The 25,933-nt window shown below is 45.6% G+C and overlaps 1 protein-coding gene across 1 annotated transcript in view; it reads right to left on the reverse strand.

Moving 5' to 3' along the window:
- LOC133240559 (anthrax toxin receptor-like) overlaps positions 1-25,933 on the reverse strand; it is a 39,088-nt gene that overhangs the window by 11,484 nt on the left and 1,671 nt on the right. The window contains exons 2-10 of the mRNA XM_061405598.1: positions 25,071-25,142; positions 22,574-22,645; positions 20,047-20,128; positions 19,922-19,955; positions 18,960-19,039; positions 18,815-18,883; positions 18,407-18,484; positions 18,252-18,312; positions 12,199-12,294 (exon numbers count right to left, since the gene is read on the reverse strand). Of these exons, the coding sequence (XP_061261582.1) occupies positions 12,199-12,294; positions 18,252-18,312; positions 18,407-18,484; positions 18,815-18,883; positions 18,960-19,039; positions 19,922-19,955; positions 20,047-20,128; positions 22,574-22,645; positions 25,071-25,142 (644 nt within the window). The remainder of the gene's footprint in view (positions 1-12,198; positions 12,295-18,251; positions 18,313-18,406; positions 18,485-18,814; positions 18,884-18,959; positions 19,040-19,921; positions 19,956-20,046; positions 20,129-22,573; positions 22,646-25,070; positions 25,143-25,933) is intronic.

Here is a 25,933-nt window from a genome sequence, read left to right on the forward strand (position 1 = left end):
GGGTCTCATTAAGTTGAGCTGTGCTCCTTCTGTATCACCTTTGATAAGGTTTTTTTTTTTTTTTTAATCATGAATGTATATTAGTTTTGTCAAATGCTTTGTCTATTGAGATGGTCTATAACTTTTCTTTGTTAGTATGGTGAATTATATTCATTGATTTGTGTATATTGAATCATTCTTCCCATCTCTGGAATAAATCCCACTTCATTAAGGTGTTTTATCCCTTTTTATATATTTTTGAATTCAGTTCACTAATATCTTGTTGAGCTTTTTTCCATCTTTTTTCATCAGAGATAGTGGCCTGTAATTTCTTTTTCTGTAGTGAAAAAGTTTTCCTTTGTTTTCCTTTGGTAGCTGGGTAATGGTGGCTTTGAACAATGATTTGGGGAGTGTTTCCTCCTCTTCAATATTTTGAAATAGCTTGATAAGGATAGGTATTAGTTCTTTTGTATAAGTTTAGTAGAAATCCCCTCTAAAGCCATTTCTCTTTGGACTTTTGTTTGCTGTGAGTTTTTTTTTTTTTTTTTTTTTTACATATTCAATTTCAATACTAGTGGTCAGTCTGTACAGATTATATATTTCTTCCTGATTCAGTCTTGGAAAATTATAAGTTTCTAGGAATTTACGCATTTCTTTTTCATTCAGTTTGTAGGCATATAACTGATTGTAGTATTCCCTTGTGACTTTTTGTATCTCTGTGATACCAGTTGTGATTTTTTTCTCTTTCACTTCTTTTTTTATTTCAAGTCTATTTTTTTTCTTAATGAGCATGGCCAAAGGATTATCAATAATGTTTATCTTTTCAAAAAAGGTGCTAAAGAACATTATTCTAAGTGGTGAAAAATTGAAAGCATTCCCCCTAAGATCAGAAACAAGACAAGGGTGTCCACTTTCACCACTATTATTCAACATAGTTCTGGAAGTCCTAGCTACAGCAATCAGAGAAGAAAAAGAAATAAAAGGAATCCAGATCAGAAAAGAAGAAGTAAAGCTCTCACTGTTTGCAGATGATATGATACTGTACATAGAAAACCCTAAAGATAGTATCAGAAAATTACTAGGGCTAATCAGTGAATTTTGCAAAGTTGCAGGATACAAAATCAATACACAGAAATCACTTGCATATCTATATACTGACAATGAAAAATCAGAAAGAGAAATTAAGGAATCAATCCCATTCACCATTGCAACAAAAAGAATAAAATATCTAGGAATAAATTTACCTAAGGAAACAAAAGAACCATACACAGAAAATTATAAGACACTGATGAAAGAAATCAAAGGTGCATAAACAGGTGGAGAGACATTCCAGGTTCCTGGGTATGAAGAATTAATATTGTGAAAATGACTATACTACCAAATTCAATCTACAGATTAAATGCAATTCCTATCAAATTACCAATGGCATTTTTTCACAGAACTAGAACAAAAAATTTCACAATTAACATGGAAACACAAAAGACCCCAAATAGCCAAAGCAGTCTTGAGAAAGAAGAATGGAGCTGGAGGAATCAATCTTCCTGATTTCAGGTTATGCTACAAAGCTACAGTCATCAAGACAGTATGGTACTGGCACAAAAGCAGAAATATAGACCAATGGAACAAGATAGAAAGCCCAGAAATAAACCCATGCACCTATGGGTATCTTATTTTTGACAAACGAGGCAAGAGTATACAATGCGGCAAAGACAGCCTCTTCAATGAATGGTACTGGAAAATTGGACAGCTATATGTAAAAGAATGAAATTAAAACACTTTGTAACACCATACATAAAGATAAACTCAAAATGGATTAAAGACCTAAATGTAAGACCAGAACTTACATATAAAACTCTTAGAGGAAAACATAGGCAGAACACTAGATGGCATAAATCAAAGCAAGATCCTCTATGACCCACCTACTAGAGTCATGGAAATAAAAACAAAAGTAAACAAGTGGAACCTGATTAAACTTAAAAGTTTTTGCACAGCAAAGTAAACTATAAGCAAGGTGAAAAAACAAAATTCAGAATGGGAGAAAATAATAGCTAATGAAACAACTGACAAAGGATTAATTTACAAAATATATAAGCAGCTTATACAACTCAATACCAGAAAAACAAACAACCCAATCAAAAAGTGGGAAAAAGACTTAAACAGACATTTCTCCAAAGAAGACATACAGATGGCTAACAAACACATGAAAAGATGCTCAACATCACTCATTATTAGAGAAATGCAAATCAAAACCACAATGAGATATCACCTCAAACCGGTCAGAATGGCCCTCATCAAAAAGTCTACAAACAATAAATTCTGAAGAGGGTGTGGAGAAAAGGGAACACTCTTGCACTGTTGATGGGAATGTAAATTGATACAGTCACTACGGAAGATGGTTTGGAGATTCCATAAAAAACTAGGAGTAAACCCACCATATGACCCAGTAATCCCACTCCTAGGCATATATCCTGAGGAAACCAGTGTTGAAAAAGACACATGTATTCCATTGATCATTGCAACACTACATACAATAGCTAGAACATGGAAGCAACCTAGATATCCATTGACAGATGAATGGATAAAGAAGTTGTGGAGGCAGTCCCAAGATGGCGGAAGAATAAGACGGGGAGACCACTTTCTCACCCAAAAATTCATCAAAAGAACATTTTTTAAAGTCTGAGTAAATTCCACAAAACAACTTCTGAATGCTGGCAGAGGACATCAGGCACCCAGAAAAGCAGCCCATTGTCTTCTAAAGGAGATAGGGAAAAATATAAAAGACAAAAAGAGAGACAAAAGAGGTAGGGATGGAGCTCCATCCCAGGAAGGGAGTCTTAAAAGAGAGAAGTTTCCAAACACCAGGAAACACTCTCACTGCCGAGTCTGTGGCGAACCTTAGAAGCACAGAGGGCAACATAACAGGGAGGGAAACTAAATAAATAATTAAAACCCACAGATTACGTGCCCAACTGTAACTCCCCCAGCGGAGAAGCAGCGCAGACGCCTGCATCCGCCACTAGCAGGCGGGGGCTGGGCGGGGAGACCCGGGCTGCATTGCTTAGAGTAAGGACCAGGCCTGAATGCCCCGAGGGCAATCTGAGGGAACTAACTTGGGCTAGCAAACCAGACTGTGGGATAGCTACCACGTGAAAAGTCCTAAGACACTGCCAGGCCCACGCACAGAACAAAGGACTGACTAGAGCTATGCGAAAACCCCTAACCTAAGACACCGTCAGGCCCGCTCACACAACAAAGGACTGAACAGAGCCAGCTGGCTACAGACCATCCCCCTCTGGTGACAGGCAGGCAGAGCCAGAAGGGGGCAATCGCTGCTGCAGAGAGGCAGTATCTACCAAACTGCAAGCAGGCTTCTTTGCTAACTGAGACTTCTTGGGATTCTGGATGGTCAACATCCGCCTGAGAAGGTGCGCCAGTTGTACACCCAGGAAACTGAGCGGCAGGGACAGGGAGGTGATAAGTCGCAGTGACCACGCTCGCCAAACACCTCATCACCTGAGCTGCTCGGACCTGGGAAGGGCACAAACGCAGGCCCAACCGAGTCTGTGCCTCTGAGGACTACCCGAGTGCCTGAACCTGAGCAGCTTAGACCTGGGAAGTGCATACAACCCAGGGCTGGCCTCAGACAGTTCCCGGCAGAGCAACCTAGAGCCTAAGCAGTGTAGACAGGGAAAGCACACACACCGTGAGCAGGGGCAGGCCCAGTGTGGCTGAGACACTGTGAGCACATGCCAGTGTTATTTGTTTGCAGCGTCCCTCCCTCCTCACAGCACGACTAAACAAGTGAGCCTAAAAAAGTGTCCACCACTGTCCCCTTTGTGTCAGGGCAGAAATCAGACACTGAAGAGACCAGCAAACAGAAGAAGCTAAAACAGAGGGAACCACCTTGGAAGTGACAGGGGCAATAGATTAAAACCCCGTAGTCAGTACCAACTACATAGGAAGGGGCCTACAGATCTTGAGAAATATAAACTGGATCAAGGAACTATCCAAAAATGAACTGACCCCACACTGCCCACAACAACACCAGAGAAAGTCCTAGATATATTTTTACTATCATTCTTTATTTTTTTTAATTAAAAAAAAATTTTAAGTCCTCTAATACTCCTTTAATTTTCATTTTTATAACCTACTATTACTTTGGGAAAAAAAAAGAGACCCTATTTTTTAAAGCAAACTTCATATATATATATATATATATTATAATTTTTGTGACTTTTTTCTTTTTCTTTTCTTTAATATTGTATTTTTGAAAATCCAACCTCTACTGTAGATTTTAATCTTTGCTTTTTAGTATTTGTTATCAATTTTGTACCTTTAAGAACCCAATCTTCAGTACCCATTTTTACTTGGGAGCGAGATTACTGGCTTGACTGCTCTCTCCCTCTTTGGACTCTCCTTTTTATCCACCAGGTCACCTCTATCTGCCCCCTCCCTCTTCTCTTCTCTACCCAACTCTGAATCTCTTTGTGTGTTCCGGACTGTGGAGAACACTTAGGGAACTGGTTACTGGCTGGATCTGTCTCTCTCCTTTTGATTCCCCCTTTATCGTCCTGGCCACCTCTGTCTCCTTCCTCCCTCTTCTCTTCTCTGTGTAACTCTGTGAACATCTCTGAGCGGTCCAGACTGTGGAGCACACATAAGGAAGTGATTACTGGCTAGCTTGCTCTCTCCTCTTTTGATTCCACCTCATCTCATCCTGTCACCTCTATCTCCCTCCTCCCTCTTCTCTTCTTCATGTAACTCTGTGAACCTCTCTGGGTGTCCCTCACTGTGGAGAAAGTTTTCATCTTTAACCTAGATGTTTTATCAAAGGTGCTGTATAGACAGAGAAGTCTTGAGGCTACTGTAAAAATAAGACTGAAAACCAGAAGCAGGAGGCTTAAGTCCAAATCCTGAGAACACCAGAGAACTCCTGACTCCAGGGAACATTAATCAATAGGAGCTCATCAAATGCCTCCATACCTACACTGAAACCAAGCACCACCCAAGGGCCAAGTTCCAGAGCAAGACATATCACGCAAATTCTCCAGCAACACAGGAACATAGCCCTGAGTTTCAATATACAGGCTGCCCAAAGTCACTCCAAACCCATTGACATCTCATAACTCATTACTGGACACTTCATTGCACTCCAGAGAGAAGAAATCCAGCCCCACCCATCGGAACAGTGACACAAGCTTCCCTAACCAGGAAACCTTGACAAGCCACCCGTACAACCCCATCCACAGAGAGGAAACTCCACAATAAAGAGAACTCCACAAATTGCCAGAATACAGAAAGGCCATCCCAAACACAGCAATATAAACAGACGAAGAGACAGAGGAATACCCAGCAGGTAAAGGAACAGGATAAATGCCCACCAAACCAAACAAAAGAGGAAGAGATACGGAATCTATCTGATAAAGAATTCCAAATAATCATAGTGAAAATGATCCAAAATCTTGAAAACAAAATGGAATCACAGATAAAATAGCCTGGACACAAGGATTGAGAAGATGCAAGAAAGGTTTAACAAGGACCTACAAGAAATAAAAACGAGTCAATATATAATGAATAATGCAAAAAATGAGATCAAAAACACTCTGGAGGGAATAAATAGTAGAATAATGGAAGCAGAAGATAGGATTAGTGAGGTAGAAGATAGAATGGTAGAAATAAATGAATCAGAGAGGAAAAAAGAAAAACAAATTAAAAGAAATGAGGACAATCTCAGAGACCTCCAGGACAATGTTAAAGGCCCCAACATTCGAATCATAGGAGTCCCAGAAGAAGAAGACAAAAAGAAAGACCATGAGAAAATACTTGAGATAATAGTTGAAAACTTCCCTAAAATGGGGAAGGAAATAATCACCCAAGTCCAAGAAACCCAGAGAGTCCCAAACAGAATAAATCCAAGGCAAAACACCCCAAGACACATATTAATCAAATTAACAAAGATCAAACACAAAGAACAAATATTAAAAGCAGCAAGGGTAAAACAACAAATAACACATAAGAGGATTCCCATAAGGATAACAGCTGATCTTTCAATAGAAACTCTTCAGGCAGGAGGGAATGGCAGGACATACTTAAAGTCATGAAAGAAAATAACCTACAGCCCAGATTACTGTACCTAGCAAGTATCTCATTCAAATATGAAGCTTATGATAATCAAAAGCTTTACAGACAAGCAAAAGCTGAGAGAATTTAGCACCACCAAACCAGCTCTCCAACAAATGCTAAAGGATCTTCTCTAGACAGGAAACACAAAAAGGGTGTATAAACTGTAACCCAAAACAATAAAGTAAATGGCAACGGGATCATACTTATTAATAATTACCTTAAACGTAAATGGGTTGAATGCCCCAACCAAAAGACAAAGACTGGCTGAATGGGTACAAAAACAAGACCCCTATATATGTTGTCTACAAGAGACCCACCTCAAAACAAGGGACACATACAGACTGAAAGTGAAGGGCTGGAGAAAGATATTCCACACAAATAGAGACCAAAAGAAAGCAGGAATAGCCATACTCATATCAGATAAAATAGACTTTAAAACAAAGGCTGTGAAAAGAGACAAAGAAGGACACTACATAATGATCAAATGATCACTATCAGGACAAGGGTGCCCACTTTCACCACTACTATTCAACATAGTTTGGGAAGGTTTGGCCACAGCAATCAGAGCAGAAAAAGAAATAAAAGGAATCCAAATTGGAAAAGAAGAAGTAAAACTCTCACTGTTTGCAGATGACATGATCCTCTACATAGAAAACCCTAAAGTCTCCACCAGAAAATTACTAGAACTAATCAATGAATATAGTAAAGTTGCAGGATATAAAATCAACACACAGAAATCCCTTGCATTCCTATACACTAATAATGAGAAAATAGAAAGAGAAATTAAAGAAACAACTCCATTCACCATTGCAATGAAAAGAATATAATACTTAGAAATATATCTACCTAAAGAAACTAAAGACCTATATATAGAAAACTATAAAACACTGGTGAAAGAAATCAAAGAGGACACTAATAGATGGAGAAATATACCATGTTCATGGATCGGAAGAATCAATATAGTGAAAATGACTATACTACCCAAAGCAATCTATAGATTCAATGCAATCCCTATCAAGCTACCAACGGTATTCTTCACAGAGCTAGAACAAATAATTTTACGATTTGCATGGAAATACAGAAAACCTCGAATAGCCAAAGCAATCTTGAGAAAAGAGAATGAAACTGGAGGAATCAACCTGCCTGACTTCAGGCTCTACTACAAAGCCACAGTCATCAAGACAGTATGGTACTGGCACAAAGACAGAAATATAGATCAATGGAACAAAATAGAAAGCCCAGAGATAAATCCACACACATATGGACACCTTATCTTTGACAAAGGAGGCACGAATATGCAATGGAGAAAAGACAATCTCTTTAACAAGTGGTGCTGGGAAAACTGGTCAACCACTTGTAAAAGAATGAAACTAGAACACTTTCTAACACCATACACAAAAATAAACTCAAAATGGATTAAAGATCTAAACCTAAAACCAGAAACTATAAAACTCATAGAGGAGAACATAGGCAAAACACTCTCTGACATACATCACAGCAGAATCCTCTATGACCCACCTCCCAGAATATTGGAAATAAAAGCAAAAATAAACAAATGGGGCCTAATTAAAATTAAAAGCTTCTGCACAACAAAGGAAACTCTAAGCAAGGTGAAAAGACAGCCTTCAGAATGGGAGAAAATAATAGCAAAAGAAGCAACTGACAAAGAACTAATCTCAAAAATATACAAGCAACTCCTGCAGCTCAATTCCAGAAAAATAAACGACCCAATCAAAAAATGGGCCAAAAAACTAAATAGACATTTCTCCAAAGAAGACATACAGATGGCTAACAAACACATGAAAAGATACTCAACATCACACAATGAGGTACCATTTCACGCCAGTCAGAATGGCTGCTATCCAAAAGTCTACAAGCAATAAATGCTGGAGAGGGTTTGGAGAAAAGGGAACCCTCTTATACTGTTGGTGGAATGAAAACTAGTACAGCCACTATGGAGAACAATGTGGAGATTCCTTAAAAAACTGGAAATAGAACTGCCATATGACCCAGCAATCCCACTGCTGGACATACACACCGAGGAAACCAGAAATGAAAGAGACACGTGTACCCCAATGTTCATCGCAGCACTGTTTATAATAGCCAGGACATGGAAGCAACCTAGATGTCCATCAGCAGATGAATGGATAAGAAAGCTGTGGTACATATAAACAATGGAGTATTACTCAGCCATTAAAAAGAATACATTTGAATCAGTTCTAATGAGGTGGATGAAACTGGACCCTATTATACAGAGTGAAGTAAGCCAGAAAGAAAAACATAAATACAGTATATTAGGTGCCTGATGAACTATAGAATGAGGTTTGTGACATTGTACAGGAGACAGGGATCAAGACCATCCCCATGGAAAAGAAATGCAAAAAAGCAAAATGGCTGTCTGGGGAGGCTTTACAAATAGCTGTGAAAAGAAGAGAAGCAAAAAGCAAAGGAGAAAAGGAAAGATATAAACATCTGAATGCAGAGTTCCAAAGAATAGCAAGAAGAGATAAGAAAGCCTTCTTCAGTGATCAATGCAAAGAAATAGAGGAAAACAACAGAATGGGAAAGACTAGGGATCTCTTCAAGAAAATCAGAGATACCAAAGGAACATTCCATGCAAAGATGGGCTCGATAAAGGACAGAAATGGTATGGACCTCACAGAAGCAGAATATATTAAGAAGAGATGGCAAGAATACACAGAAGAACTGTACAAAAAAGATCTTCATGACCCAGATAATCACGATGGTGTGATCACTGACCTAGAGCCAGACATCCTAGAATGTGAAGTCAAGTGGGCCTTAGAAAGCATCACTACCAACAAAGCTAGTGGAGGTGATGGAATTCCAGTTGAGCTATTCCAAATCCTGAAAGATGATGCTGTGAAAGTGCTGCACTCAATATGCCAGCAAATTTGGAAAACTCAGCAGTGGCCACAGGACTGGAAAAGGTCAGTTTTCATTCCAATCTCAAAGAAAGGCAATGCCAAAGAATGCTCAAACTACCGCATAATTGCACTCATCTCACACGCTAGTAAAGTAATGCTCAAAATTCTCCAAGCCAGGCTTCAGCAATATGTGAACCGTGAACTTCCTGATGTTCAAGCTGGTTTTAGAAAAGGCAGAGGAACCAGAGACCAAATTGCCAACATCCGCTGGATCATCGAAAAAGCAAGAGAGTTCCAGAAAAACATCTGTTTCTGCTTTATTGACTATGCCAAAGCCTTTGACTGTGTGGATCACAATCAACTGTGGAAAATTCTGAAAGAGATGGGAATACCAGACCACCTGATCTGCCTCTTGAGAAATTTGTATGCAGGTCAGGAAGCAACAGTTAGAACTGGACATGGACCAACATACTGGTTCCAAATACGAAAAGGAGTTCGTCAAGGCTGTATATTGTCACCCTGTTTATTTAACTTATATGCAGAGTACACCATGAGAAACGCTGGACTGGAAGAAACACAAGCTGGAATCAAGATTGCCGGGAGAAATATCAATAACCTCAGATATGCAGATGACACCGCTCTTATGGCAGAAAGTGAAGAGGAACTAAAAAGCCTCTTGATGAAAGAGGAGAGTGAAAAAGTTGGCTTAAAGCTCAACATTCAGAAAACGAAGATCATGGCATCGTGTCCCATCACTTCATGGGAAATAGATGGGGAGACAGTGGAAACAGTGTCAGACTTTATTTTGGGGGGCTCCAAAATCACTACAGATGGTGTCTGCAACCATGAAATTAAAAGATGCTTACTCCTTAGAAAGAAAGTTATGACCAACCTAGATAGCATATTCAAAAGCAGAGACATTACTTTGCCAACAAAATTTCATCTAGTCAAGGCTATGGTTTTTCCTTTGGTCATGTATGGATGTGAGAGTTGGACTGTGAAGGAGGCTGAGCGCCGAAGAATTGATGCTTTTGAACTGTGGTGTTGGAGAAGACTCTTGAGAGTCTCTTGGACTGCAAGGAGATCCAACCAGTCCATTCTGAAGGAGATCAGCCCTGGGATTCCTTTGGAAGGAATGATGCTAAAGCTGAAACTCCAGTACTTTGGCCACCTCATGTGAAGAGTTGACTCTGGAAAAGAGTCTGATGCTGGGAGGGATTGGGGGCAGGAGGAGAAGGGGACGACAGAGGATGAGATGGCTGGATGGCATCATTGACTTGATGGACGTGAGTTTGAGTGAACTCTGGGAGATGGTGATGGACAGGGAGGCCTGGCGTGCTGCGATTCATGGGGTCACAAACAGTCGGACACGACTGAGCTACTGATCTGATCTGATCTGAACACATATATATATATGGAATTTAGAAAGATGGTAATGATAACCCTGTATGAGAGACAGCAAAAGAGACACAGATGTATAAAACAGTCTTTTGGATTCTGTGGGAGAGGGAGAGGGTGGGATAATTTGGGAGAATGGCATTGAAACATGTATGATATCATATATGAAATGAATCACCAGTCCAGGTTTGATGCATGATACAGGATGCTAGGGGCTGCTGCACTGGGATGACCCAGAGGGATGGCATGGGGAAGGAGGTGGGAGCGGGGTTCCAGATGGGGAACACTTGTATACCTGTGGCAGATTCATGTTGATGTATTGCAAAACCATTACAATATTGTAAAGTAATTAGTCTCCAATTAAAATAATTTATATTTAAAAAAAGAAGAAGAAAGCTGAGTGCCAAAGAATTGATGCTTTTGAACTGTGGTGTTGGAGAAGACTCTTGAGAATCCCTTGGACTGCAAGGAGATCCAACCAGTCCATTCTGAAGGAGATCAGCCCTGGGTGTTCATTGGAAGGACCGATGCTAAAGCTGAAACTCCAATACTTAGGCCACCTCATGGGAAGAGTTGACTCAGTTGAAAAGATCCTGATGCTCGGAGGGATTGGGGGCAGGAGGAGAAGGGGATGACAGAGGTTGAGATGGCTGGATGGCATCACTGACTCAATGGACGTGAGTCTGAGTGAACTCCGGGAGTTGGAGATGGACAGGGAGACCTGGCGTGCTGGGATTCATGGGGTCACAAAGAGTCGGACACGACTGAGTGAACTGAACTGAACGGAACTGATTCACTTTAAAGGATATCGTACTGTCTTAAGAAGTTTCTTCAGTACACTGATGATGATTCACCTAGGATAACTTCTCTTAGTCTAGCTTTACCTCCTTCGCCTAATAATCAAAACTAAAACAGTGTGTGAAATAGGACAAATATAATGCCCCCATGTTACTATCTAAGAAGTTATTCATGTTGAAAATATTGTTATTATACTTAGGATGCAATCTGAGTCAGCTGTGGTTTAGCTCTGCCAGGTTAGTTGAAGAATAAAACATGGATGGAATCCACTAAAAAAAAAAAAAAAAGAAGTTGTAGTACATATACACAATGGAATATTACTCAGCCATAAAAGGAAGGCATTTGAGTCAGTTCTGATGAGGTAGATGAACCTAGAACCTATTATACCAGAGTGAAGTGAGCCAGAAAGAGAAAGATAAATATCGTATTCTAACACACATATACAGAATCTAGAAAAATGAATTTATTTACAGGGGAGCAGTGGAGAAACAGACATAGAGAATAGACTTATGGACATAGGGAGAGGGGAGGAGAGGGTGAGATGTATGGAAAGAGTAACATGGAAACTTACATTACCATATGCAAAATAGATAGCCAACGAGTTTGCTGTAGGACTCAGGAAACTCAAACAGGGGCTCTGTATCAACCTAGAGGGGTGGGATGGGGAGGGAGATGGGAGGGAGCTTCAAAAGAGAAGGGGTATATGTATACCTATGGCCGATTCATGTTGAGGTTTGATAGAAAACAACAAAATTCTGTAAAGCAATTATACTTCAATAAAAAAAATAAAGAAAAAAAAAAAGATGCTAAGGGATTGATTATTTTCAGATTTCCATATGAAGGGAGAGTTAACCCGGCTTCCAGCCAAGTCCCCCCTCCACTTGTCAATTTTGCTGCTATCATTAAAGTGTCTACAGTGAGAGGCCAGTAAGAACTTTGAAGGCTTTGTTGGGTGAAGGGAATGCAGTGTGTTGTGGCATATTTCTTACTTGGAGGTATCAAGGGATTTACTTACCAAAGACTTTGCCGGAGCCCAGTTGATATCTGCAAACAATTTCATCCTTCCTTTTTTCATCTAGGCCAGATGCAAAAAATGTCACTTCATAGGCTACTGCAAAAGTAACATCCAAAGGTCTGTGTTAGAAGGGCCTCAGTGCTGTCTTCCCTCTGATCTCACAGTTACAGAATTTTACCCAAAACTGAACTCCCAAGTGACTTCTATGAGGAAGCAGACAGAATTTCACCCAAAACTGAACTCTCAAGTGACTTCTATGAGGAAGCAGCTCTGTCTGAACCAAACTCTGGTTACCTCTTGTGCAAGATCCTCACTGAGTGTCCACTCTGAGGCTACTGGGCTGGGCTTTGAGACCTTGGGGTGCTGCTACAAACCCGAATGAACAGTAGAGCTAAAAGACACCCATTCTCATACCCTCCACAGGGGTAAATCAAGACCCGGAAAAGCCACGCTCTTCCCTAAGTGGTATAGGCAGTGCTTGCCACTGAAAATCACAGAGGAACCAAGACAACACAGGCTGAAGACAGTCCTGACCCTCGTCTGAGCTCGGCACACAAGCCCGGTGCCTGTGGGACTTTCTGACACTTGAGAATCTGTTCCTCCCTGTGTTTCTCTGTGTCTATGGCAGGCTAGACACCCCAGGAGCAAAACCAGGACCTGGGTGAGGCATGCAATGAGGCAAGGACCCTGCACAGGAGACTCCCCATGGAGGGTGGAATCCTGTCTTAGCTGTGGTTCTGAAGTCTGCAGTGACTATTCTTCCCCTCCTTCTTCCTGCCCCTTCACCTGCCTCACACAATGCCCTACCCCCACCACAGAGATTCACCAAGCATTTCCTTTAGCCAGGGTGGTAGACACTGATATGCAGTTCTGGGCCATAGCCCCTCGCCAGACTACTGGGTCCCCAGGGGTGCTTCCTGGCAAGTGAAACAAATACCGGGGGATCCAGAGAGGGCAAGTCATAGGCTTGCCCCTGGGGAGCTGGCCAGGGTAAATGCAGGCCATGCTACTGCAAGTCCATGGTCTTTAGCCTCCACCCCTGCAGCCTGGCCAAGCTTGGCTAGTTCCAGTTGCATATTCTTGATTTACCCAAGGTCAGTTAACTTGGGAAGCATTCCTCAGAAATGCCAGCACAGCCCTAGACCTGGCAGTCCTGATTTTTCCAGCTTTAGGTGTTCCCGCGGCCCCCATCATATCAAGGTGGGGTTTGCAAATTCTCTTTTGAAGTAAATAGATTCTTGGCCAGTTGGCTGACACTAGCCTGCTAACATGTTATGACAGACTTTTTAAAAGCAGAAACCCCCATAAGGGATCTAGCAGTCCCAGCCTTATGGTGAAGATTGAGCCCAGCCTCTTCCTCCATTGGAAGATGAGGGAGGGCAGCAGCAGAGGTCAGGGCTGGCTGGTAGCCCAGGGCACAGGCCACACTGGCTTTTGCCCTCTGCCTGGCGCCTTCCTTCCGCCTTGGGTCTCCTGCTGCCTCCAGCCCAGCTCGGGTGCTGCTTCACCTTCGCAGTGGAGCCCTCTGCCCCAGGCACTGCGGCTTTCAAAGGAGGGCTTATGAACTCTGGCAAGTCTCCAAAGTGGAAGACAGGGTGATGGTTTTAGTATTTCGGCAAAAGAGACTTAAAGGTAAAGGCCTTTTGCTTTATCAAGAAAGCTGCTCCTTTTGTTTCCTAAACCCCTACCTCAGCACCCCAATCCCTCCAACAGTATCAACCACAGGACGAAAATGAAGTGACAAGGAGATCTAAGATCAGCTTCCAGGGCTGCATTTGCTGCATTTCCACATGCAGTCCACTGCCCACCAGCTCTCATGTGGCAGAAGGACTGACTGGCTCTCGAAGGGAGACCAATCCTCTCTGGAATGCAGAGCTTTCTCTCTGAAAGAAAATACATATACCAGGCCACCCGGGGGCTCCAATGAGAGGAGCTGGGAAGGCAGGCCTCTCCCTGAGAAGGCTGATGGAGATGAGCAGATGCCCAGGAAGAGGGCATCTGACTTGCTTGAGACGGACTAGGGTACACAGATGGACGTGACCTGCCCTGGGGAGGGCAGGTCTTGGAGCACCACATGCTACTTGGCACAGCCACTTTGAGAGAAACTTAACACAACGAAATGTGACCTGGCTTTCCCTTATGGCAGCAGGTCAACTTCTGGTCCTTTTCCAAGCTCACAGAGAGGTAATTACCAAGATGGTCCTATAGTATAACTTCTGCTGCTGCTAAGTCGCTTCAGTCGTGTCTGACTCTGTGCGACCCCATAGACGGCAGCCCAACCAGGCTCCCCCATCCCTGGGATTTTCCAGGCAAGAACACTGGAGTGGGGTGCCATTGCCTTCTCCAATGCATGAAGGTGAAAAGTGAAAGTGAAGTCGTTTAGTCGTGTCCGACTCGTAGCAACCCCATGGACTGCAGCCTACCAGGCTCCTCTGTCCATGGGATTCTCCAGGCAAGAGTACTGGAGTGGGGTGCCATTGCCTTCTCTGAGTGTAACTTCTAGTATCTACCAATTAGGAACAATCTGAATACTGACCAAGGGAGAGTAATGAAATAAACTGGTCCATCCATAAAATGAAATACTGTGTAGAAAGTTGGAAAACACTATGTACTACAAGATGCCATGAATGTAAAAATATCCTTGTAAAGTATAGTTAGGTAGGAATTTACATACAAAAGGGCTTCCCTAGTGGCTCAGTTGGTAAAGAATTGACCTTGTAATGCTGGAGACCTGTGTTAGATCCCTGGCTTGGGAAGAGCCCCTGGAGAAGGGAATGGCTACCTACTCCAGTATTCTTACCTGGAGAATTCCTTGGCCAGAGGAGCCTGGTGGGGTACAATCCATGGGGTTGCAAAGAGTTGGACACAACTGAGCTACCAACACTTTCACATAAAAGATGAATTCTTTGTGGTTAATTCTGGAGACAGTGGGATGGGACAAGGGGGGACCTTATCCTGGAGCAGGGGCAGCCTCTGCCCAGGCTGGCTGCAGGAGTGTCCATCGGCGCTGTGTGCCCATCCTTCAGGCCTCAGGTCCTCCTGCCCCACAGAGCCTGCCCCCACCCAGAGTGTCTCTGGCCATGATGCAGAGCTGGACCCCAGAGGGAAGCCCTGCTCTGCACTGGCTCCTACTGTGGCCTTGAGTATTCTTGAGGACACCCAGTCTTGTCTGCTCACATACAGGAAAAAGAGTAACCAGGTGCTGCCTCCAGCACCCCTTCCCGGGGTCAAGGTCTGAGGAAACCCAGAAACATGCAGGAGGCATGAGTCCTCAAACCATGGTGCCCAGTGCCCCAGAACAGAGCCCACGCTCATCCCTTGAGAGTCACTGGGGAGAGTTCTAAAGGGCAAATTAGACTGTAGAGGAAGAAATCAGGGAGTAGCAGCCTCTGGGGGGTGGGGGCAGGCATTGCCTGGGAAGGGAGCTGAGGGGACACTCTAGGTGCAAATGTAATGCTCTGAGTCTTCGTGGGCTTTGCTGCTGTGTGCATTTGTCACAACTCATCAAATGATACACTTAGTTCTGCTGCATTTCAAAAAGAGAAATCTTAATAAAATTGTTTCCCAATTAAAGATATGTGGTGTAGTAGTCTGATGATTGTAATTTATTTTGAAATGCATCAAAAAGTAAGATGGACTGATAAAAAGGGACATAGAAAGAGAGCTAGACAGATTAATATGAAAGGGAATACAGTTAGATATTAATTGCAAATTCAGGTGGTAGAGATTGGATTGCCCACTAAATAATTGTTTCTACTTTGCTGGGGGTTTGAAATGATCCATAATAAAATCTGAAGCAAAAGAATTTACTGAATGATAAAAATAAAGATGTGGACATAGCCAAGCAGAAGTCATGCTTCATACCGGGTGAGAAGCCTCTAATGAGAGGAGAGATCAAGGGCTGTGGGAAACCAGGGGAGCCAGATGCCGAGGAAAGCCTTTGGATTAAGGTGCTCTGAGAGTGAAGTCTCAAAACCCGGGTGGTCTGGATCCTGTAAAGTTAAACGAGGTTTTCCAGAAAGCCCAGGCCCCTACCTACCAGCCTGTGCAGCAGGTGAACTTAGAGCAGAGGCTGGTCCTTGGAGGGTCTGGTTATCCAGCTTGGGGGCCTCAGCCCCACAGTTAGGTGGGTTAGGGAAGTGGCCTTCTCAGCCCCTAATGCCTTGTGCAGAGGATGAGCTGGAGCACAGGCCTGGAGGCAGGGAGGCCAGCAGAGGCCTCTGCTTAGACCTGGAGGGAGCCTGAGAGGCTGAAGAAGTGACATGTCTCATGCTCACCCCTCCAGGCTTCCTCACACCCAGCCCACTGACTTATTCAGAGTGACGGATTCTACTTTATTTAGGCTCCAGGTTCCTGCCTTGAGCTTTCTATCTCAGTGACAGTCATGCTATGTGGCAGCTTTTGTAAAGATGGCAGCAGTTGTAAAGGTTAAGGCAGCACTGCTGGGCCTCACTGGCAGAGGGTGTGCAGCAAGCACCTGTCACCCCAGCTAGGCCACCACCAGGCATGAATGACAACAGGCATCCTCCCCTGAGGTCTGCAAGCCCGTGTGTGTCCTGGGGACATGATCAGAGAATGGAAGCTCTCAGGTTGCTTGCAAGCTGGGATGTGCAAGGGAAGGCCCTGCACATGTGTGGGGTCTCCTTCCATGGCCACACCTTGCACAGGCCACAGGGTCAGAGACAGGAGGGGTCAGAGAGCTTCCACCCACTGAGGGCTCAGCTGGAGATGCTCTCACCCTGGGTGTTCTTTAACCACTTCCCTCCCCAACCTGAGCTCAGCAGAGAGGTAGGGGAAGAAGCAGGGGTCAGTGATGGAAGTCTTAGTACCAGCTCCTGTAGGTGAGAACCACCAGCTTCTAGATCCTGTGCACTCTATTGCTTCTATGTCCCACTGCAGATCTGATAGTGGGTGGTGGGTGTTATTTCAACTTCTTGGAGATGAGATTGGAGCTGGGAGATACTCAATAATTTGTCCCGGTTTTGTACCCATGAACAGCAGAGCTCAGATAGGATCACTGCTCTGTCTGACCACAGCCTTCTGCGCTGTGGTCTTGCAGTTCAGAGCGCCACAGCCAGGACCGGCTTCCTGCGTCTGTATCCAGCTGCATCCAGCTTGGTGCTGTCACCAGTGGGAGCTTGTGCTTATCACCCACCTCAACTCTACAAATCCCAGTGATATGGATGCACAAACTGGCATGCACACAGCTCATTCAGAGAGAGGGCTTCTGATAGAAACACAACTGCACAGGATCATTCCCACACTGGTGGAGAGACCCTCTCGGGGCAGACATGGCTTCCCTGGATGCCTTTGTTAGGCTCTGTTACTAGCATGACACTGACCATGAGCTATGTCCAATTCTTTACCCACTGAAATAATCACGTTTTTCTTCTCCATTTTTTCTGATGAGGAAAATCACATTAATATTTTATATATTGAATCAGGCTTGCATTTCATGTGTGAGCCCTAATTAATCTTGATGTATTATGCTTTTATGGGTAGTTTGAATTCATGTGATAAGTATTGTTGAAAGTTTTAAGCATCAATGTATATTTAATTTTTTAAAGAAATTTTTGGTTTTATATTTTAAAAACTAAATTTATTTATGGTCACCTTTTTGCAATATAAGTCTGTACCATTATGTGGTATACTTCAAAACCATACAGAACTATATGTCAATAACCTCTCAATCAGTCTGTGAGATAAAAGTAATCCCACACATCCACACAGAACACCTGGCATACACGTGTCACACAGTCACACGAGTGTGTATCAATGCACACTTCCATGCTGGACAGATTTCCATACAGTCGTGTCATATACACATACACATCACACACTCACACGATACTCACATGCACACCACACACACATACCATACACAATCCACTCAGACCACATAGACACCACACACACAATCAAGCCATGTACAGAAACACACTAATACACATATGCCACAATCAGAACACCCATACCACTTGAATGCATCACACACACACACACACACACACACACACAAGCACTTCTGTCTAAATCTGTGACTTGGCTCTTACCTCCTAAACAGACAAAGTGTGTGTCCCCAGCCATGGCTTCCATACACGAATTTTTCACGAGCTGGAACAGAGGGGTGGCAGGGTCAGGGAGACTGATAGCAGGGACATGGGGAAAAGGCAGCCCACCTCCCCTCTCATGTTTAGCCCACACTCACCGACGTAACAAAAGTTTCTGCAGAATTGAATTCCTCTGTCCCATACATTTGGTCCTTTCTTTCTACAATATCATTCAACTACAAGAGAGAGGAGATGGTTGTCACACAGCCAGGAGTTGAGAACACAGCAGGTCTCATCTCAGGACATAGAGTCTTGCCTCCTGCCATGTTGGACTCCAAGAGCCACACCCTGGCATCTGTCAGCAGCCCACCCTCAGAGAGTGGAAGCTCCACCCGCAGCTCTGGTGTGTAGGTTTACACAACACTTGCTGTTCATCTGACTACCTGTTGTCCAAACATTTGGGCTGAGGTCGAGGGCCATTGTCTGGGTGACCCTGGGACAGCTGCCTTTGAAAGCTTTCCCCAGCTGGGCTCACACGTGGCACTTGGTTATCTGCTCTGAATTACCTGATCTCTCTCATAGTCCTTTACACCCACGCAGTAAACCTTGGCCCCCATATCCCGAGCCTGTTGAGCCTAAGAGAAAAGAAGTTTTGAGTGGAAACACCCAAACACATGGAGCACAAAGCTGATAATGGTGGACAGCACTCACTTCCTTCTTTGTGTCCTGTAACGTCCTTGGTAGCAGTGGCCCCGCAGTCAGGGTGATAATCAGGCTGGAAGTATTCCTGTCTAGAGAGGAAGCAAGGGATGGCCTGGTGAGCAAGGAACCTGAAGTGACCTGCCTCAGGCTGCCAGGCCTGCAGCTCTGCTCCTGTGCCTCCTCCTCCTGGGGAGGGGCCACCCTGACCCCAGAACTGCCACCAGAGTGCCTGGAGGGACAGAGGACTTAGCCTAGGACTTACTTGACAGGTGAGGAGCCTGAGCCTGGCTCAGAGTGCTTCCTAGTGACCCTCACTAGGGGCGGGTGGACAGCCTTTATCCTGAATGGCAACTGCAGCTACTTCCCTGGCAAGGACAGGCCTCTCAGCTGAGCTCAGGGAGGAGCAGCCAGACTGACCGACACAGGCTTGGGCAGCGGCCCCGCCCAGCTCCCTGCCTTCCCAGCAGCCTGTGCTTCCTTCCTGATGAGGCCGCAGCCCTACAGTCTACATGCTGGTGGTTCTGGGCTGAGCACAGCCTTTCCCACTGTTGGAAACACAGTCACAGGATGAGAGTCAACCACAGGGGAGAGGCTGAAGGGGCAGAGCCAGGGCCGTGGTGGACAGAGTGTGGGCAGGCAGGGGCACCAAGGCCTCTGCTCCCCAAACTGAACTCTGCTCACTGTCCCTGGAATTTCTCTTCTTTTTCATGCAACCCAACTGTAGGTCAAGCACTTGATATCCTGTCAAGCACAGGAATTTAATGCATGACCCCATGTGGTTCTCAGGAACATCCCTGGGGGAGCTTTTCATCCTCACTGTGGGGAGGAGGAACCTGCAGCACAGAGAGGGCAAGGAGCTCGCTCCTAGAGTCAGCGCTAGTAGCTGGCCAAGGAGGGTGTGCACCAGCCCTCGCTGAGGCCCGGGCCTGGCTCTGTCCCACCTGAGCACAGTGACGTCAGCGGCAGCTTACCTCCTGAGGTAGCTTGTTGAATCTGTTTATTTGCCTGCAACAAATTGAAAGAATGTTGGCGGATGAACCAATAATACTCTTAAGAACTTGACAAAGCAGAATAAATTTTCAGAGTTGTCTTGTACCTCTTTCAGTCCTTCCTGCATGTTTGTGGCTCCTGTAGGCACTATGTCCTGAAGTCTTTTAAGACCATCACGTATTTTTGTTCTAAAAACATATCGGAAAAGAGGGTAGAGGGGGAACGAGAGTTAAGGGCTGTAAAACAGCCCCAGCTGTCTTGCGCCAGTCCTGCCTGGACCAGAGAGGATAGACGTGGTCCTGTCCTGACCCTTCTGCCCATGTCTTTGATGCTGACAGGGCTAACCCTAATCCTTCTTTGTCCCCTCCTCAGTGAGTGTGGATGCTGCTGCTTTGCTGGCCCCGTGAATGGCTGCCTCTCAGCATGCTCATCGCTGTCTCAGGCATTCAAACCTCGGAGACTCAGCAAGGACCAGCTTTGACTATCCATGGTGAGGGGGACCCCCACGGATCTGGCACCCCCATCATGACTGGCCGTACTGCTGGCACCTAAGGGGTCCCTAGTAAGGTCATTCCAACAGGGAAGGCTGAGTTTGGAGAATCACTTTGCTGGTGCTCCTGCCCTGTCCCCTCCTCCCCTGCTGCAGTCCCCTGTAGTGGACTGGGTCCCTCCAAGCCACTTCCCTCACTTGATCGATGCTAAGGGAAATAGTCAAGCTGCTGCATTAGAGTCTAGGGCTCCTGGGCTTCATGTGCTCCTGAAGAAATAGACCATAAATGGGGAAGAGGCCTGAGGAGTGTCCATGCGGGCTGAAGAGCAGTGACCCCAGGCTACCACAGGGATCTCTGTTGGCTTTTGTTAATGCAGGTTACAGGGGATGGGACTGGGACATGCCAGGGGGTGGGGCTTAGGTTCAGGCTTGTCCTGTGTGATGGGCTGACCTGTCACAGCAAGTCTTAGAGAACGTGGCACCTGAAAGCTGGCTCTTGCCTCAAGCAGAAGTGATTCTGCCATGAGCTGAAATCTGAGAGCCCCTGGTCCTGCCCTGCCTGACCTAGCATGGGAACAGAGGAGGCCTGTGACCAGGGCCACTGGAGGCCAAACCAGGCCCTGCCCACCCCACTCTTCCTGTCACTTTTGGGAGGATTTCTGTTTCACTGACAACACCTGCAAATATGCTGGAACTCTTATCCACCAGCCTTTTTCTTAGACTGCCCTCCCTGCCACCTGCTCAGTCTCGACTCCCAGCTCCATGCATGAAGAGAACACTAGCCTGCTTATGTCCCCACGAAGCCCTTAACTTCTTAAAACTCCATCACCCTTTTCCCGTCCCCTCATCCCCACTCCTCTTCTGACACTTTCCCTTGAGAAAGACAGCCTCACCTCCACTCTCCAGAGAGGACTGGGAGCCCCTTAGGAGTCGCCCCCACAGGTCGCTTGGTTCAGACTCTGAGTCTTCTGCCTAAAGGAGTCAGCGGTCCTCCTCTCCCCCACGGGCAGCTCCTCTACCAGAGGCCCCGTCTCTCTCTCTTCCGCCTGCCTGACAACTCCCCCTCACTTGCTGCTTGCACCTCACACTCACTCAGGTCTCTCTCTTCATAATGCAGACCACAGGGACACACAAAACCACGCCTTCCCCAGCTCACTGAACAGGCAGCCCCAGTCCCTGCTTCTCCTGGGAGCCAGGCCTGGGGAGTGCTGTCTCCATGCACTGGCACCCCCACACTCTCTGGGTTTCAGTCGTTTGCATCATGAGCATCTTGAGCTCCTGGATGCTCATGAGCTCCCTATCTTCCACCTCTGGCCTTTGGGCATGTGGAGAAGGCAATGGCACCCCATTCCAGTACTCTTGCCTGGAAAATCCCATGGACAGAGGAACCTGGTAGGCTCCAGTCCATGGGGTCGCTAAGAGTCGGACACGACTGAGTGACTTCACTTTCACTTTTCACTTTTATGCATTGGAGAAGGAAATGGCAACCCACCCCAGTGTTCTTGCCTGGAGAATCCCAGGGACAGGGGAGCCTGGTGAGCTGCCATCTATGGGGTCGTACAGAGTTGGACACGACTGAAGCGACTTAGCAGCAGCAGCAGCAGGATGCTGCTGTGTCATGCTGCCCTCCTGACCCCAGCCCAGCCTGGTCTTCAGAACCACACTCATGGATTCCCTTGTCTCAGCCACCAAGGGGTGAATCCATGGAAGCCCTAGCACTTCATCACGCCCATCCCTGCCACCTGGTTCTTCCCCCATGGCCCAGAGCAGAGACTGACACACGGAGCAGGAGCCAGCACAGGCCAGTGTTCACAAAGGGCCCGCATCTGCTCCTCCAGGTCCCAGGAATCCTCACAGTGAGCCAGTTCTAAGAAACGAGAAGAGGGCTGGGTGGATAGGACAGGTGGAGGACTGGGCTTGGAGGAGGTGGAGATATCTAGCAGCATGGGGTCTATCAATGCCAGCCCAGCCAGAGGTCAGTGGGAGGGAGCCAGGGCTGGGGGTCAGAGTGGACACTGACAGTCCAGGATGGCCTAGTCTGCACCTTATGGCTCCTTATGATGTCTCAGGGAACCCTCAGTTCCCTGGTTTTTCCTGTGACCCTCCCACCATGGCTGCCTTGGGGGATTAAAACAGCACTTGCCTGTCTGAGGTGAGCTTCATGACGATGCGGCCCTGTGTGGAGTAGGTGATGAAGGACATCCGCAGGTCAGGGCTGGAGAAGAAGTACGCAAATGAAGCCAATGAGGAGCCAGGAAGGGGGTGCCTGCCAGTTTCTCTATTCCCATTCCAACTCTTGCTTTGGGGTTATTTCCTGAAGCCCAGAGGTTCCTATAACTTAGTGAAGGGTTCTGAGGCCTGTGGAGACGTGGGACCCTCTTGCTCCATCCCTATACTCCCAGCCCCACTCCAAGTCTCCCTCTGTCTCTCTCTCTCTGTCTCTCCCTCACACAGGCACGCACATGGGATGTGCACAGAAGGGCCCCGCCCACGTCCGCACAGCTCTCTCAGCCTCTTATCTGCTCCAATATGCTTTGTAACATCACTCCTTTTCCCTCCTTGCCCCCTTCCCTGTGTTCTGTTCATATCAAAGAAATTCAGTTCAGTTCAGTTCAGTCGCTCAGGCATGTCCGACTCTTTGCCATCCCATGAATTGCAGCACGCCAGGCCTCTCTGTCCATCACCAACTCCCGGAGTTCACTCAGACTCACGTCCATCGAGTCAGTGATGCCATCCAGCCATCTCATCCTCTGTCGTCCCCTTCTCCTCCTGCCCCCAATCCCTCCCAGCATCAGAGTCTTTTCAAATGAGTCAACTCTTCCCATGAGGTGGCCAAAGTATTGGAGTTTCAGCTTCAACATCAGTCCTTTCGATGAACACTCAAGACTGATTTCCTTTAGGATGGACTGGTTGGATCTCCTTGCAGTCCAAGGGATTCTCAATAGTCTTCTCCAACACCACAGTTCAAAAGCATCAATTCTTTGGCGCTCAGCTTTCTTTATAGTTCAACTCTCACATCCATACATGACCACTGGAAAAACCATAGCCTTAACTAGACGGACCTTTGTTGGCAAAGTAATGTCTCTGCTTTTGAATATGCTATCTAGGTTGGTCATAACTTTCCTTCCAAGGAGCAAGTGTCTTTTAATTTCATGGCTGCAATCACCATCTGCAGTGATTTTGGAGCCCAGAAAAGTAAAGTCAGCCACGGTTTCCACCATTTCCCCATCTATTTCCCATGAAATGATGGGACTGGATGCCATGATCTTCATTTTCTGAATGTTGAGTTTTAAGCCAACTTTTTCACTCTCCACTTTCACTTTCATCAAGAGGCTGTTTAGTTCCTCTTCACTTTCTGCCATAAGGGTGGTGTCATCTGCATATCTGAGGTTATTGATATTTCTCCCGGCAATCTTGATTTCAGCTTGTGCTTCTTCCAGCCCAGCGTTTCTCCTGATGTACTCTGCATATAAGTTAAATAAGCAGGGTGACAGTATACAGCCTTAACATACTCCTTTTCCTATTTGGAACAGTCTGTTGTTCCATGTCCAGTTCTAACTGTTGCTTCCTGACCTGCATACAAATTTCTCAGGAGGCAGGTCAGGTGGTCTGGTATTCCCATCTCTTTCAGAATTTTCCATAGTTTATTGTGAGTCAAAGGCTTTGGCATAGTCAATAAGGCAGAAATAGATGTTTTTCTGGAACTCTCTTGCTTTTTCTATGATCCAGCGGATGTTGGCAATTTGATATCTGGTTCCTCTGCCTTCTCAAAGAAATTACTCTACCTCGTTTCAGCCTTCCACACGTCTCTCCCTTCTCTCTCCTTCCACTGCCTTGTGGTCCATTGACCACATTATTTTTATTTTAGTTGCTACCATAGGTCCCTAGCTATGCTCCTTGCTGCTCTTGGTTTTTGTTACAAATCATTTTAACCACAGTTAGCTGACTTTGGTATCTGGAGAACGTCATGCATCATATTAGACACTTGCTCAAAAATCAGCTTGTAGCTCCCAAATGCTCAGAGCAGGAATTTTAAGCCCCTTGGCTTGGCATTATGAGCCTTAAAGGTTTTGGTCCCATGCTGTCCTGTCCCAGTCACCTTTCAACCCTCCCCATAGTTAACTGTACTCTCTAGTCAAACAGATCACTCATTCGACAAGAAATCTGCTATTTGTTTACATGACCCTGTCTTTCCCCATTCTTCAAATCTAGTCCAAAAATTCAGATCCCCTAGGAAGTCACACTTGACTTTCAAAAAAGAAGAATACTTGCTTTTTCCTTAAAGTTGAAAGTAATTCCTTTGCACTTTAGTTTTAAACCTTGGCATGATTTAACTCCGTGTTTGGTTACTGGTTTGCCTGTTTCTTAATCTGTGAGGTCCTCAGGGCAGACTGTGTCCCTTACAACGTGGCCTGACTCACAGACAGGAGCCAAGAAACCTGTTAAGACCTGATAGAACCAGAGTGCTGTGTCCTTTCTGCTTCAGAACACCCCTGCTCCAGGCTCTGTGCTCCTGAGCAAAGGGACGTCTACAACCACCAACTCTAGAGAGCTATGTGCCCAGCCCGGAAGAGGAAGACCCACGACCACCAACTCTAGAGAGCTGTGTACCCAGCCCGGAAGAGGAACCCCAGCCGTACTTTGTGTACTTCGTCGTTATCTCATCCACTAGTTGGCAAATGTCCTCCCAAATATCTTTTGCCTTCTGTGACCTGAAAACAAAGAAGACCTGAGTCAGAGACATGAGGAGCATCCATCCAGTGGGTGCAGTTTCTGCCTCCCCAGATTCCAGGAGAAACTTAAGCAAATCCTTCCCATCCCAGGCAGTGCAAGGCTGCCACACTCCCTCAGCAACCTCAGTGGGTCACCCTAGTGGTGACTTTCATCACTGTGAGTGCTGGGGAGGGTGACCAACCAGACCCACGGGCAGGGGGGTGAGGAACTTCGGGTGGCAAACCAGGAGGGTTGATCATTGTACTTAAGGCTTCAAGACAAGGGAATAAGGAAAGATGCATCGAAAAATTCTGCTGTGTTGGCTCTCCTGTCCCTCACTTATGGGCCTCCAACAGGCACCGCGGCCTCAGGCCAAGGAGGGTGTTGTAACATTTTATTTCCATTTTCTTCTCATCAGCTTTAAAGCTGAGCCACTCTGGACACTGAAGGCCTTTTCTGGGACCACTGTCTGGGGAGGGGCTGAACATGGCCTGGGACACTGCTGTCCTGGCATCATGATACTCCACCAGCAGGGAAAGCTTCAGGCCCTTCCTGGTTCTTCCTTCGGTTGCTCCCTTTGTCTTTAACTTTAGTGCCAGGGTGGAGACTGAGGACGCTTAAGACAGTGGGGCCTGAGGAATGTGCTGTGCTTTCAGATAAGCCTGGCATATTCCACTGTAGCCATACTCTAGACTTACGTCTCCCTGACCCTCTGCTCCTTTTCCCATTTGTAGAATCCAGGATTCAGTCCTGTTACTCTCACCAGCCTCTGGGCTACTTTATCCAATGT

This window comes from Bos javanicus, chromosome 28 (genome assembly GCF_032452875.1).
Source record: "Bos javanicus breed banteng chromosome 28, ARS-OSU_banteng_1.0, whole genome shotgun sequence".
NCBI classification, from domain to species: domain Eukaryota; kingdom Metazoa; phylum Chordata; class Mammalia; order Artiodactyla; family Bovidae; genus Bos; species Bos javanicus.